General features: G+C 50.1%; 1 protein-coding gene across 2 annotated transcripts in view; it reads left to right on the forward strand.

Annotated features, from left to right (window-relative positions):
• Positions 1-15,270, forward strand: part of COBL (cordon-bleu WH2 repeat protein) — a gene marked incomplete at both ends in the record, with an annotated part of 262,009 nt that overhangs the window by 189,163 nt on the left and 57,576 nt on the right. The window contains 2 exons of one of the 2 annotated variants that reach the window (XM_079710932.1): positions 6,644-6,782; positions 10,256-10,426. In XM_079710932.1, coding sequence (XP_079567058.1) covers positions 6,644-6,782; positions 10,256-10,426 — 310 coding nt within the window. The remainder of the gene's footprint in view (positions 1-6,643; positions 6,783-10,255; positions 10,427-15,270) is intronic. The other variant, XM_079710933.1, reaches the window with a different exon arrangement.

Genomic DNA, 15,270 nt, shown 5'->3' on the forward strand with positions numbered 1-15,270 from the left:
CAGCAGGTGGATACTGTACCACGTGGAATGATGAGGATTCCTTGGGCTTAATTGCTTATGGAATCCTAGGAATGGACATTTCTACTCAAAACTGAAGGAGTTATTTCTTCCACACCTGAGGAGAATGGTTTAAACCAATGTCAAATCTCCACTCTGCCCACTTGTCAGCTGTCTGACCTTGGGCAAGTAATCTTCTACAAGCTCTAATTTCTTCCTTTGTAAAACAGAGGTAGTGAAATTACCTCTCTTGAGGTAGTCGTATGAGATACTGTTGGCACCCTTAGTAAATGTTTAATAAATCTCCATTGCTGCCCATGTTAACAATATTTTCTAGAAGTCTGTAAATACATCTACCAGAACACTTTAGTTTTGTTAACACCTTAAACTAACAAAAGCTGCAGAAAAAACTTTTGCGCATTAGATCTTGTCTTGATTGGAGTCTCAGACTTTGCCAAAACACTTTGCAAAGACATTACCTTAATGGATCAGGAATAGCCGTGTGCCGGGAAAACACATCGTCTCCAGCCATTGTTTGTCGAGTGGCTGTGATTATCTCTGGGAAAGGGACAGCCAGGGGCAAAGCTGGGCCGTCTTGGCAAAGGCTCGAGGGTCTTGATGTTTCTCCAAATCTTATAACAAGGAGTGAGCCAGAACTTTCTTTCAACGGGTAAAATTGCTTTTCCAAGCTGGTGAGCCAGAATTGCTTCCCTGATCCATTTGTTTTTTCAATTCTCTCCCACTTGACGTTGGCACTCGGCTGGATCCGGAGCACGTCATCATTGTACAGACGTCAGTGGGAGCTTAGTGGGCGCTGATCGACCAGCATGAACTCACAGAGGAAACCGTGTCCCCAGGTCAGCCCCAAATTACAGCTCTTGGCAGTGTTTCCAGCCAAAAGAAGATCATGTGATGTTATAGAATTCTCTCTCCTTCATTCGATGGTGGACATCAGTGTGAGGTCAGGAACTTTATCTGTCTTTGGATCCACTGTCATTCCTGTCACAGCATAAGGAATCAACAGTGGCTTTTTGGTTAATGGAAAGAGCCAGTGAACAGATGATGAAGTCTCTCACCATCTTTTAAGACGAGATTGAGAAACGTGTACAAGAAAATAATACAGGCAGGCAGATCCGTAGCATTTGAGCGTCATGATGAATGAATGGATGGATGTCACCCCTGAATGAAGAAACCCAGGTACCAGAGCCAAGGCTCTCTGCCTTTCAACATCGTCATCCGCAGCTGGACAAAAGGGGGAGACGGGATTATGACAGGTGGAGATAAGAGCAGGCGGCCCACCACTGACCAGAGTACCCCCCCCCGCCGAGCAGGGTATCCCAAGAGCCCAGCCACACACACCCTGGGCACCCAGGCCCCAGTGAGAACCAAGGACCAGAGTAGTGCGCAGATACTAACAGAAAAGTGGAAAGCTTTGACAACCATTTATTTCAAAAACTCCTGGTGACTTTAATCCCGAGCTCAGTGCGAGGTAACCACGTGACAAGGATTCTTACCATCGGGAAACAGTTTTTGACTCTGATTTTCCTCCAGCCTTACATGTTCCTTACCTCAGAGGTTGCAGTCAAGAAATGTATTGGAAACTCAGAAAAGGAAAAGAAGAGAAAGAAAAAGACATATGGGAAAGATAAAGGAGGTGTACAAAGTTTAATCTGTCGTAGCCAAAACCACAGTCTTAATATTCCACCAGAGAAAGAGGGGGTGAATTGAATGAACTGTGGCTGGAGGAATCCATGCAGTACTGGGCAGCCTTTAAAAGATACGGGAAAACGTGGCTGATGGAATGAGCTCGTCTAGCTCTCTCCTCTCAAAACCCCATTAAAATGAATAAAAAGCATTAAGTCCACGACGGCAAAGAGATGGGGAGAAGGAACAAGGACCGTTGTCAGGAGACACGTGGAACCACAATGAGGTGATGGTGCTAAATTCCTGGCAAAGCAGAAGAAGTTGAGAGGCGCAGGCCGGGCGGAGAGGCCATCGGAAGAGGCCCGGCCTCCACGAGACTCAGGACAGTGGGTGCGAGTCCTCTGCACAGCAGTGGGCAGGACAGCTGCTGACCAAGGACGGGCTGTCTGGCTGTGAAGCAGCAAGGCCTCCAGGCCCCGCCCTGCCATGGGCAGCCGCAGGTCTGCCCATGAACTCCAGACAAGAAGGAAGGAGAGAGAGACTGACCCTAGGACGTCAGGGAGCAGTGAAGCCCAGTGCTGCATGAGAGCCCAGGCCTTCCCACTGGACCCTACTCTGCAAGGCCAGCTGCCACCTGCAGGCAGGAGGTTGGAAGAGAGGATCCTACCAACATGGATATTTGGGGATCCCCCAGTGAGCTCACCAGATTTCTTCCCAGGTACCCACACGGAATCCCATGAGTGTCCACAGACCCTGTCCACAGAAACACACTGAATTAGGATCGGTTGGTCAAGCATCACCAGAGATTGAGGCAAGGTCAAGATGTGACAGACAAGAGGCCAAGACAAAGAGAGAAAAAAGGAACTTGGAGAAAAAGTGTGTATAACAAAAGAAAATGAAAATAAAGACACTTTCTATTGAATTATAGTTGATTTACAATGTTGTGTTAGTTTCAGGTGTACAGCAAAGTGATTCAGTTATATGTATATATTTCCAGATTCTCTTCCCATATAAGTTATTACAAAATATGGAGTATAGTTCCCTTTGTTGTTTATCTATTTTATATATAGTAGTGTGTGTACGTTACTCCCAAATTCCTAATTTATCCCTCCCCACCACCTTTCCCCTTTGGTAACTGTAAGTTTCTTTTCTATGTCTGTGAGTCTATTTCCGTTTCGTAAATAAGTTCATTTGTATCATTTTCTTAGATTCCACGTATAAGCAATATCATATGATATTTGTCTTTCTCTAACTTACTTCACTTAATATAACAATCTCTAGGTCCATCCATGTTGCTGCAAATGGCATTATTTCATTTTTTTTACGGCTGAGTAGAAAGACATATTTTAAAAGATACAAATTAACAGCCTCAGAGAGAAAAGAGAAGAGAATGTATCCAGGAAACATACATGAATCTATTTCAAAAAGATATAACAAGAAAGAGCACTTGGAAATTAAAAATATAGTAACCGAAAATTTAAAAGCCAGAAGGGTTGGATAATGAAATAAAGGGCATTTCTAAGAGAGGGGGGAAAAATGTTAATTAGTCAAAAATATTCAAATATGACAGAAATGAACCCATCTATGAAACAGAAACAGATTCAAAGACATAGAGAACAGACTTGTGGTTGCCAAGGGGATAGGCAGGGAGAGGGATGGCCTGGGAGTTTGGGATGAGCAGATGCAAACGATTATATATAGGATGGATAAACAACAAGGTCCTACTGTAGAGCACAGGGAAATATATTCAGTAGCCTCTGATAAACCCTAATGGAAAAAGAACATAAAAAAGAATGTATATATAACGGAATCACTTTGCTGTCCAGCAGAAATTAACACAGCATTGTAAATCAACTGTATTTCAATTAAAACAAAGAATATTCAAGAAAAATTAGAAAACTGATTTAGAACTTGCAGCGTTCAACTCATTGGAATCCAGAAAGAAAGGAGAAAAGAGAAAGAAGGAAAAAATCTTTGAGGAAGAACACTAGAACATTCTGCAGAATCGCAGGATGTACAGATGGCTGGGGTCCGTGGATGACCCAGCAGAGGGTGAAAGCAGCTTCACCCAGGGCATGCCAGGATGGTCCAGGGCTCAAGAAGTGAGAAGATGCTCAAGCCTGTGGAAGGAAGGAAGACAGCCAGCCAGCCTGGGGTTGGGATGGGGGTGGGTGTCCCCACTGCAGGGCTGCAGGCTGGAAGACACTGGAGTGCGAGCTGAGCATCCTGAGAGACCTTTCCGGTGTAGACCTCACAGGTACCATGCCGACTGCTCAGTGTAAGAGAACACAAACATTTTTAGGTTTTCAAGATCTCAGAATTTTACCCCGTACCCATCTTGTCTCAGAAAGCTGATAGAAAGTGCCCCCCTACGGGCTTCCCTGGTGGCGCAGTGGTTGAGAGTCCGCCTGCCAATGCAGGGGACAGGGGTTCGTGCCCCGGTCTGGGAGGATCCCACATGCCGCGGAGCGGCTGGGCCCGTGAGCCATGGCCGCTGAGCCTGCGCCTCCGGAGCCTGTGCTTCGCAACGGGAGAGGCCACAGCAGTGAGAGGGCCGCGTACAGCACAAAAAAAAAAAAGAAAGTGCCCCCCTAAAATGAAGAAGTGAATTTTTTTTTTTTTTTTTTTTTTTTTTTTTTTTTTTTTTTTTTTTTTTTTTTTTTTTTTTGTGGTATGCGGGCCTCTCACTGTTGTGGCCTCTCCCGTTGCGGAGCACAGGCTCCGGATGCGCAGGCTCAGCAGCCATGGCTCACGGGCCCAGCCGCTCCGCGGCATATGGGATCCTCCCAGACCGGGGCACGAACCCGTATCCCCTGCATCGGCAGGCGGACTCTCAACCACTGCGCCACCAGGGAGGCCCAAGAAGTGAATTTTTAAAAAGGCATAGGATCCAGGAAGCAAAGGATAAAAAATCTGGGTAAAGGAATTTCCAGGAAACTCAGTGAGAAGAAAAAGTAAGAAAACAAATCAGTTATCAAGTTCAGAGCAAACGAAAGTTCATCTAGAAAGAAAATGTAGTCAACATACACATTATATGTCACGGCCGCAGAAAGTTGCACTTGAAGAAAACTTCTGTTTTCATAATTATAATATCTATTATAACTCTACATGGATAACTAAATAGTGAATGTTAACTTGAATATTGTGCTCTAACTTTTTTTCAAAGACTGGGGAGGAAAAGTATGTGTGGGGTTGTGGGTCTGTGTGTTTGCCTGTGTCTCAAAGAACTTCTGGAGCGGGAAGCCAAAATCGAACATGGGAAAAGTCAAGAAACAGCAGAGTAAGCTCTTTATGTAGAAAAACGGAGTAAATGCTAGACGAAGAGTAGTTTGAAGTGGCTGCTGTTGGAGTGGGCTAGGAGCTGTGGGTTTGACTCGGAGCCTTGTGGAACTGTTTGCCTTTTCATGTCCATGTTTTTCATAAAACATGGAATGTTAAAGGTATAGGAGGTGGTTATAATGTATTGTGGGAGAATGATAGAAAAAGGATGACTTTTAAAAGAAAACAGAAAGACCAGAAAAATGTGCGCCGATTGTTCGCAGTTAACCGAGTGTCAATTAAGGGATTTTTTTTTTCTTCCTTTTATAATTTAAAAAAAATTGCAATAGATATGTATTACTGATGAAGTTGTAAAAGACCTATTTTTGTGTGTGGTTTTCTTTTCTTTTTTTTTTTTTTTGCGGTGCGCGGGCCTCTCACTGCTGTGGCCTCTCCCGTTGCGGAGCACAGGCTCCGGACACGCAGGCTCAGCGGCCATGGCTCACGGGCCCAGCCGCTCCGCGGCATGTGGGATCTTCCTGGACCGAGACACGAACCCGCGTCCCCTGCATCGGCAGGCGGACTCTCAACCACTGCGCCACCAGGGTAGCCTGTAAAAGACCTTTTACACACACACACACACACACACACACACACACACACAGCACCAGGTCCGGCCCAGGAGATAAGGCTCCACTCCTTGGGAGGAGGAGACGCGCAGTCCATCCACTGTGAACCTGAGCTGATAAACCAAGGAGCTGCTCCAAGAGCAGGACTTGGGGCCCAGCAGGGGGTGTTGGCAGCACCCCTCCCAGGACGAGTACTTGAAGGACCAGCGCCTCCTTGGACTTGGAGGTCCTAGGCTGCTGTAAGCCCCCCAGGGCAGGAGCCAAGCACAGGCATCTTGTGGTCCCTTGCACATCCTCTGCAGGTGCTCTTTACATGCAGTTTCATCAGTGAGGGTGGATGCAGGAGGGCTTGGTCTGTAGTGCAGAGGAGAGGAACAGTTTGCGCTGTTTCGGGAACAGAGACCTGGAATCAGTGAATCCAGCCTTGCAGACAAAACGGATTTCCCCTTCAACCATGAGACCTGCTCGATCCTAACAGGTCGCCTTTAGAAGCTGTGCATCTGTCATTGTTGAGTCTCCCAGAGGAGCTGGGTTTCCGTGCTGGGTGGGAGCGTGGTGTCCCATATGCCCGTGTCCCACGGGCTGGCAAATCCATTGTGGTTCTGGGTGCGGGGCGGTCGGCCTGTGGACAGTTGCTACCCTGGCTGCAGGGGCAGGAGGGCGAGAGAAAGGCCAAGGGTAAGGCCAGAGGCGCCCTCTGTCCTTCCTCTGCAGGGGCACATCACGGGGCCCTTGGTGAAGCTTCCAGAAGGAATAGTTCTTCTTCGCATTTAAGTGAGAGCTCAGCATCCCCTTTCTCATAGTTACGCTGAGGAGAGATTTCCAAGTCTTCTGATTTGCCTGGAGCCCCTAGGAAATACAGGGCAGAGCCCCCGCCCCCTGCCACCTTGGGGGCATCTTGCGGGGCATCTCTGAGCATCCCCGGACCCCCTCAGGGCCAGTCCCGGGCAACCAGCAAGCCCTCACACCCATATGCCTGCACCGCCTGCCCAGGAGCCCCAGAAAGGGGACCGGCAACCTGCCCGCCCTCCTCGGGGTGCCCGTCACGCCGGCCACCTCCCCCACGTGCACAGACACCCTCACGCTGACTGTTTGTCCTCCCTTGCGCTTCACAGGTGTCTCTGGGGTCACAGATGGACTTACAGAAGAAGAAGAGGCGTGCACCAGCTCCCCCTGCAGCCCAGCCCCCGCCGTCCAGCCCGCTGGTGCCCCCCCGCACGGAGGGCAGGGAGGAGGACCGGAAGGGCAGGACGGGTGAGTGACGGCGTCCGCGCGCCCCTGGGTGCTTGGCCTGCATCTCAGCACTGCTTCTCACCCCTGCCCCGGCTTCCTCCGTGATGGCATTAACTCGGAAAACATTTGGGCTAAAGAAAGAAAGTCTGGAAATGAACGGTTGGGAGTCAAGGATATCCTTCAGGCATAGTTTCTGGGGGTGATGCGGGCGTTTAGGAGGTGGGAAAGGCGTGGTGGTCCAGGAGGCTCGGGAGAGTGCGAGTGATGGAGAGCTGGTGAGTGTGGCCGGGGGCCGGCGCCTCCCTGACGGAAGCGGATGAGTCCCAGGACGGCGCCCGTGGAGGCTGGTGTGGAAGACATCTCGACCCCAGGGCGTTGATACGATACATCATGTGACAACAGTTCAGCCTTTTTTTTTTTTTTTTTTTTTTGCGGTACGCGGGCCTCTCACTGCCGTGGCCTCTCCCGTCGCGGAGCACAGGCTCCGGACGCGCAGGCTCAGCGGCCATGGCTCACGGGCCCAGCCGCTCCGCGGCATGTGGGATCCTCCCGGACCGGGGCACGAACCCGTGTCCCCTGCATCGGCAGGCGGACTCTCAACCACTACGCCACCAGGGAAGCCCCCAGTTCAGTCATTTTTTGAGCACCCTGTTTGAAATTGATCTCCACTTATAGAGCTTTCCTATATGGTATTCTTTGAGAAAAAGAGAAGCCAGAGTAAACAGGGTGCAATCCTGGTATCTGTGAGCAGAGACGTATTCGACCATGATATCCTGGTCCCTCATGTTACAAGGGAGAGGAGAGATGGGGGTCTCTAGGTCCACCAGCCGGGGGTGGCCAATTTTATTCTAAAACCATTCAGTGTTTGTTGTTTCATTTATGGAGGGACCGAGATAAGCCCCTGACACAAGTGCTTCAGCTGTTACAGGAGTGCCCTTCCGTCTCCCGGGCAGCCTCACATTTTGCCATTGCTCTCACGGCTGCAACCCCCAAAGGGAAAAGACGCCAAGGATAAGTGGTCGCACTGTTGGTCCCTAAACCTTTCATAAGAGCTCCTTGGCTGTTGGTCAGCATTTTCCCCCTGGCCAATACCTCGATTTTAATGTCTTAGCATTTCACAGCCTGGGAATCGATTTTGCTAAGGAGATACAGCCAATATTTCATGTCAGTGCATCGTCTTTCCCAAAGGAGAAACTATCTGATTTGAAGGAAATGTGATCAGAAGCTCCTTCAAATAAACCTGGTTTTCTTTTTTTTTGTAATGAGACTCCCATTCCGCCTTCCAAGATTTCTCCCCACCCTTTTCATAAATGGATGATGAACTCAGATTGAGAGTCCCTGTTGAAATTCTAAGAAGCATCCATGGTTAGGGTAGTGTAGATGTGGTGAATCCTGCCAACCTCCAAGCCAGACAGCCTTTTTTTTTTTTTTTTTTTTTTTTTGCGGTACGCTGGCCTCTCACTGTTGTGGCCTCACCCATTGCGGAGCACAGGCTCCGGACACGCAGGCTCAGCGGCCATGGCTCACGGGCCCAGCCGCTCCACGGCATGTGGGATCCTCCCGGACCGGGGCACGAACCCGTGTCCCCTGCATCGGCAGGCGGATTCCCAACCACTGCGCCACCAGGGAAGCCCAGACAGCCCATTTTAACCCCTGGTAGGACCTCCCGATTCAGCCTTGAAGGACCAAGGTCTGTGTCCAACGAGTTTGGAGAGCCTGGCCTGGGGGTGGGCAGCTGGTACTCACAGGGGTCTCAGAAAAAGGGAGATGGGCATTTTAAAGTGAAAATGGTAGGGACAGTTCCCTCTCTGCGGAACATGTACAAAGAAGAGGTATGGATGGCAGTACCTGCTGTGGGTCTATCTCTGGTCCATAGACTTTTCTGGGGGGATTGAGGAGGAGGCCAGACCTCCCTTCCTCCTGTCAATAACTTTGAATATTTTTTGAGGTCAGCGGTCTTGGTGGCCATTTCAAAGCAGACTTCCATTCCCATCAGAAATCCCCATGAATTAAAAGTACAATAATGGCACTACAGCAGAACTTTTAACCAAAGTCTTGGCTTTAGGTTAAAAGCTAATAATTTTGAAAAAGTAGCCCAAACCACAACAAAATATGCTGAGCTTCTTTTTAGATTCAGACAGCTGCAGATAGAAATTTAAAATTTTTTAGGCACTTGCACTAAAGTAGTATTGCAGCTGGCTGGGTTTGGGTCTCAGCCCAAATTTCTTGGTAAACAAAAAGAAGCCTTCCAGTAGAGAGGATATTTTTCTACCTGCCTTGCCCTTGGGGTTGTCAGGTGCTTACCTGGGCCAAGCAAACCACACTCATTCAGACGCCTTGGCTTATGTGCACTTGGAGGAGGAAATGATATGTATATATGAGGAAATTAATATTTTTCCAAGTCTAAAGAACTATAAGCAAGAGAAGGAATAATGGATATATTTCTTGATGAAGAAATGATGTCTTAATATTTTTATTAATAGTCTGATGAAGGGCATGAAGTGTAGACTCTATTAATTACTAGAAGATTCTAAATTTTAGAGCTTGAAGACAGTATTTTTTAAAGACATAATCATGAGCACAATTTATGATACTAGTAACTCCTATCATTTGTTATATTGTCATTAACTTTCAAAAACTTTATTAGCAGAAGGTAACCATTTCTATAGAAAATTGTAAATAGATTCCCAATGTGAACAGATCAAAGAGGGCTGCTCGGTTGGTCCGAGAGGTAGACTGGCCTGGGGGACATCCCCACCCTTTCTCCAGCCCAGGATCCTTTTCAAAACAAAGTTTAAAAACTGTTACCGCAAACAATGGAAGAGGTTGATAGTATAAATGGGCTTAAAGAGGTAAATCAAATTAGGGGTTATTGGATCTGTAATAGGTAATAGATGTAAGCAACAAGAATAAGCTAAAAAAAACCCTGTGAACCTGAAAAAGACGAATGTGAAGAAAAAGAGTTCCTTTTAAGTTGACAGAGCTGTTTAGGGACCTTTTAATAATAATTATTATTAAAATTAATTATTTTATTAAAATTATTTAATAAGTATGTTAAATAATTAAATTATAAATATAATATAATTTTAATAAATTAAATTATTTATTAAAATTATTAATAATAATAATTCCAGCCTTTAAAAATACTTGTGCCTTTCAGAAACAAATGGCAACTGCACAGTGTATTCAAATGAACCCAAGGATAGGACCCTACGTGTATAAGATGTTAAAACTTTAGAGAGGTTGGATATGGTGCTGGGTGTGTTTGGATTTGGTTCCAGGTGTGGCTGCATTTGGTGACGGATGAGGTTGGATTTGATGTCGGGTGAGGTTGGGCTCAGTGCTGGGTGTGGCTGCCCTTGGTTCCAGGTGTGTCTGCATCTGGAGCTGTGAGGTGCTCTTGGTGTGGCTGAGTGATGGTGACGTACCTTCCGCTGGAGACAGAGGGCCTCCGGGCTTAACCTCCTGAAGTAATCCCTGTTGATTCCACGTAGGTGTCGGCCGGCGGGTGCCACAGAAGCCTCCCAGAGGCACTGCTCGGGCCCCCCCCCAGTTAGTGCTCCCTCCGCCCCCGCCCTACCCTCCTCCTGACACAGACGCGGCAGAGCCTCTCGGCTTTCCCGGGGAAGGCGCTGTTTCCGAGGCCTCCGACCTGAGACCCACACGTACGTGCCTCTCGTTTCATCTGTGTCGGCGCCTCACCTCTCGGGTCTCTGGTGTCGGCGCTGGGTTTCCAGACTTTCCGTTCTTGCCTGGGGATGTGTGTGCCTCTTCCCTCCAGCTTGGCTCTCTCAACGCTCAACGCAGTGTGTCCAGTTAACAGTGAATGCACTCCGAATGCCAGGCAGGTACTGTGAAGAATGATTTGACCCATTAATCATTCGTGTTGTGGTTAGACTTCAGCCAGAATTGCATCGTGTGGGTGGAGACAGCCGGCTAGGAGCAAATAAATGTCCCTCAAATTAGAACTGTCCTCGCAGTGCCCGCAGGGGGCCCACTCAGCACAGCACAGCACAGCAATGATGCGACTGTATAGGCTGTATTGCTAAGCTCTGGCTCAGGCCGGCTGTGAATGCCGAGGCGGCTGTGCTCCAGAGCTGGGGGGACTTAACGGACTAGAATCTTTGAACTCTACAGCCAGTGGCCAAGCATTAGTCCCGCAGAAGGGAAGACTGGGGCACCAGAAGGGGAAACAGCTTAATTTGAGTCTAGCAACAGCCACAATTAAAGGCTCATTTTGTTTCTATTTCTTGTCACACCCTGTCTGAGATCAGGCTTTCTTCGTTGTTTCCTGGGATTTCTTTTGGACTTTAATAAGCACCATGTATAGCATTCCCACCTCCAGTTGGATATTAGCTCTATGTGTTTCACTGTACGCACAGACACACGCACGCACACACAGGACATCGAGCCTGAGTGCATCCCTCGGTCAGGATGCCTGAGCCGCGCGGGGATATTGCCTTATAAAGCAGGTACCATCCAGGGCTGCCTTTTCCCGATGGTGAAGTGTCTCTGTGCATTCAGCCCGGGGAACAGCTGGCGCCCACATGAGATATGCAGCCCTCTGGTTAGGAAGTCCAACCTTTTCCACCACCGAACCACTTGATCTTTTTCTGTCTTCTTTGGAAATGACAGCTAGCTCCCTGCCAGCTTCTGGGGAAAGAAGATAATCGTTGGATTACTTACCAACTTTCTCTAGGCAAAATAATCCTGATTCATTTTATCTCTTTTCACAAAGACTTCTTTTCCATCCTCAAAATCTGTTTGATCATCTTGACGTTGGACATGCTTCCGAATGCAAATGAAATTTGTAGGGGATTCAGAAATGGAGGATTAGACAGATTAGTGGGAGAGATGACACCGAGGCTTAGACAGCTCTGGAGCTGTGTCATCTCTGAAGAGAGTGGCTTTGAAGCCCCACAGGCCAAGGCCGTGAGCTTTCAGTGGCCGCTCCCGTGGTCCTCACCGTGGACTGTCCCCCCTGGGGAGCCCGTGAGGGAGGAAGGGCTGAGGGGAGGGGTGGCCCTTGGCAGTGAGGAGTGGCCACAGCCCAGGAGCTCGGGGGGCCTAACAGGATGGGACAGCCAGGCCCACGGACTGCCCTACCCTTGACCTTATGTAAACCCTCAGACCCCAGCTTCCCCCAGGCCCCTGCCTGGGTTTGGGGGGACAGTGTCAGCGTGTGGCATCTGCTGGGGAGACTGAGGACAGGATTTAGCAGCTGCACTTTTTTTTTTTTTGGCCTCCCTGCGCACCCTGCGGGATCTTAGTTCCCCAACCAGGGATGGAACCCGCACCCCTGCAGTGGAAGCTCAGAGTCCTAACCGCTGGACCACCAGGAAGGTCCTCAGCTTTCAAAGTCCTGCATCAGCCTGGAGGAGAATAGCTTCCCCCTGGGTCTCTCCAGCGCTGAGGAAATACATCCCATCCCCACCCCTGGGAGCCTTTCCAACAAAGGTCTGCGTAGAGAATGAACAAGCCTCGGACCGAACAGGAGGCTCCCTGCCTTCTCGCCTGGAGGCTCCATCTCCTTCTCCTGCCCGGGGACAATTCTCTCCATGTCCTCCTCTCCCCACGTGCATGTCCAAGGACCTTCCCCTGCCCTGGCCATAACCCACCTGCCCTCCTTCCCTTCTCATCCCGTCTCACACACCCACAGAAACGCCAGGAAGAGAGCGCAGCAGCACAGGGGGAACAGAGCGGGGCCCCGTGGGTGTTAGGACCACGCAGAGCCTGGCCCGGGCATAGCAGGACCCCTCCTGTCCCCTAGCCCTGTCCTCCTGACCACGCGTGCACCAGGGGTTAATGCATCCAGCTTGGAGCTTTTATGTAGCAGGACCGTCCCGGGCATCGTTTACAGCAGGAAAAACTAGGATCGCCTGCCCAGCCAGGCGGAAAGCAGTTCACCTGCTTTGATTCAGGTCTTTAAAAAAGTGAGGGAAAGCGACTCCTTTGTTGTCATTTGTTTTATTTTTTTACACCACGTTGAAATCTGGGTACTGGTCTCCCTCCTCTCTGGGGAGCTATGGATTGCTGGCGTGTAAAGTGTCGGGTGTGATTTCCGCCCCTTGTGGGCACGTGCGTCTCACCTGCATGCCCATCCAACTTGCATCTGTTTGTAGCCATGGGAGCTCAGTAGGCACTTGCATCTGCCAGCCGTAAGCTCTTGTGTGTCTCCCCGTGAGTTCAGCAGGAGTCAGACCTGTGCTCTCTGTCTAAGAAACGATGTGTTAGCGGTGGACATCAGACCTGAGTACCCGGAGGGCTCGCTCAACCCTCTCTGGGGAGCCTCTGTAAGGAGGAAGCTGAGCCAGAAGCAGCTACATCACTGGCCCCTGGTCGCACTGCGGAATGGGTCCAGCAGGAATCGACCTGATGGCGTCTTTTTTTGTTGTTGTTGTTGCGGTACGCGGGCCCCTCACTGCTGTGGCCTCTCCCGTTGCGGAGCACAGGCTCCGGACGCGCAGGCCCAGCGGCCATGGCTCACGGGCCCAGCCGCTCCGCGGCATGTGGGATCCTCCCGGACCGGGGCACGAACCCGTGTCCCCTGCATCGGCAGGCGGACTCTTAACCACTGCGCCACCAGGGAAGCCCCTCTCCTGAGCTCTTTTTGAACCAATGGACAGTTTGTAGTCGGAAGAGGTAGAATGACCATCCCCTCGTGCATCTGTTCAGCTCCAAGAGGCCACCTTCCGCGGCCGGCCCTCGCGCCAGCTCTGGGGGGACCCAGCCTGGATGTCAGAGTGACGTGAGTTCCGCCTACTCTCACACAGTCAGGGGCGGGGTCTCCGTGCTCGCCGTGCTCCAGCCCAGGAGCCCTTTGGTCTTTGGCACGGCTACCCCTCCCACCTGTTGCCCCCTAGGTGTTCATCCATTTCTCACCATACTCGTCACACAGGCCTGTATGTGCTACCCCACTAGTTGAAGCTACTCGGAGGCTGTACCGCTCTTAAAGGGCATCCAGCTCCGGCACTGTGGTCTGTCTCTAGGTTGTTCCCATAGCGTCAGCACTGCATCGGAGACCTTGGCAGTCACACCTTCAGCATCCCAGCCCGGGCTTCCGTTCCTCAGTTGTCTCCTGGTCGGGTCCGTCTGTCAAGACGCCCTGTGGTACCCTGGCTCCCGATGACCCCCACCTCCTGTGTTCACCCTCTTATGTAGCCCTCCCCTTGAACGTGGACTCGTGTCTAATGAGTAGAATGTGGCAGCAGTAGTGGAAGTCACTTGTCACCTCTGAGACTAGGAGGAAACAGTCTGTGGGTTCCATCTGGAGCCTCTCACCTGCTCACCCCGAGGAAGGCCAGCTGCCGTGCTGAGATCTGCTCTATGGAGAGTCCACGGAGCAAGGACCGAGGGAGTCTCCAGCCAGCAGCCCTCAGTCCACTGACCATGAGAGCTGAGTCCTGCTATGGCCACTGAGTGACACTGGAAGTAAAACTTCCCCAGTAGAGCCTGCAGGTGAGACCACAGCTCTGGTCTGCACCTTGATTGCACATAGCTGAGCCATCCCGGATTCCAGACCCACACAGACTATGAGATAAATCCTTATGCTTTGAAGCCTCTAAGTTTTGAGGTCATTTGATCCGTGGCAATAGATAATCAATACAGGTTGCAAAACTCCCATCTCAAACCTAATCAAACAGTTAGGGAATTTCTTATCTCATTAGGAATCCTGGTGGGTCAGACTTCAGTGCTGAATCTGAGGCCTAGAGTTGCCATCAAGGCTTTCCCTAGATCATGTTTGGGGTTGGCTTCCTCCTCAGGCTGGTACCCAGGGCTCCATGGCTGTTCCCTGCATCCCATCCACACACCGGAAGTCTCAGAGGAGGAAGAGACACTATCTTTTCTAATAGTTTCATAGGAAAAGTGAACCTTTCCCAGAAACGCCCAGCTGCAGAGTTCCTCTCGTGTCTCATGGACCAGGGTTGGGTCTGGTGCTGACCCAGTGCTTGGGTGAGGATGGAATCCCCGGAGGTGAGTCAGGTGCATCCTGACAGCTGGGGTGGGGTCAGCTTTCCCTGCTCGTTGGGAAATGTGGAGGATGCACAGTGCATCAATAGCCAGCGGTGTTCACCACACGCGGGTTGTAGCCTGAGGTTTCCCTCCTGTGTCTGGAGAACATAAGATGTGTTGTGAGCAAGTGCAGAGGGATGATTGTGTGCCGGCAGTGAAGGCCAGGCGCGTGACTCAAAGCAGTGTGACCGCACACCTGAAAGTCAGAAATCACCCGGGCACCTTCCTCCTTCGGGGACAGTTTCAGTTCAGGCCTGGCCCCCACCTACGTTTCCCATTTCCTGCTTTGACAAACCTAAGGAACTACTGGAAATGCTCCTGACATTAGAAGGTGCTCGCTTACAGCCCAGAGACTAAAGGGTTGGGTTTCTTGATCATCTTAGTAGCCAAGGGGATAACAGAATAGGGTTAGTGAAGTTAGGTGTTCAACCAATCAATCTTTGGAATCCTGTATCTCCTTTAAAATCACTGTCTGCTCTAAGAAGCATCATTTTCT

Source organism: Hyperoodon ampullatus, assembly GCF_949752795.1.
Source record: "Hyperoodon ampullatus genome assembly, chromosome: 9".
NCBI classification, from domain to species: Eukaryota; Metazoa; Chordata; class Mammalia; order Artiodactyla; family Ziphiidae; genus Hyperoodon; species Hyperoodon ampullatus.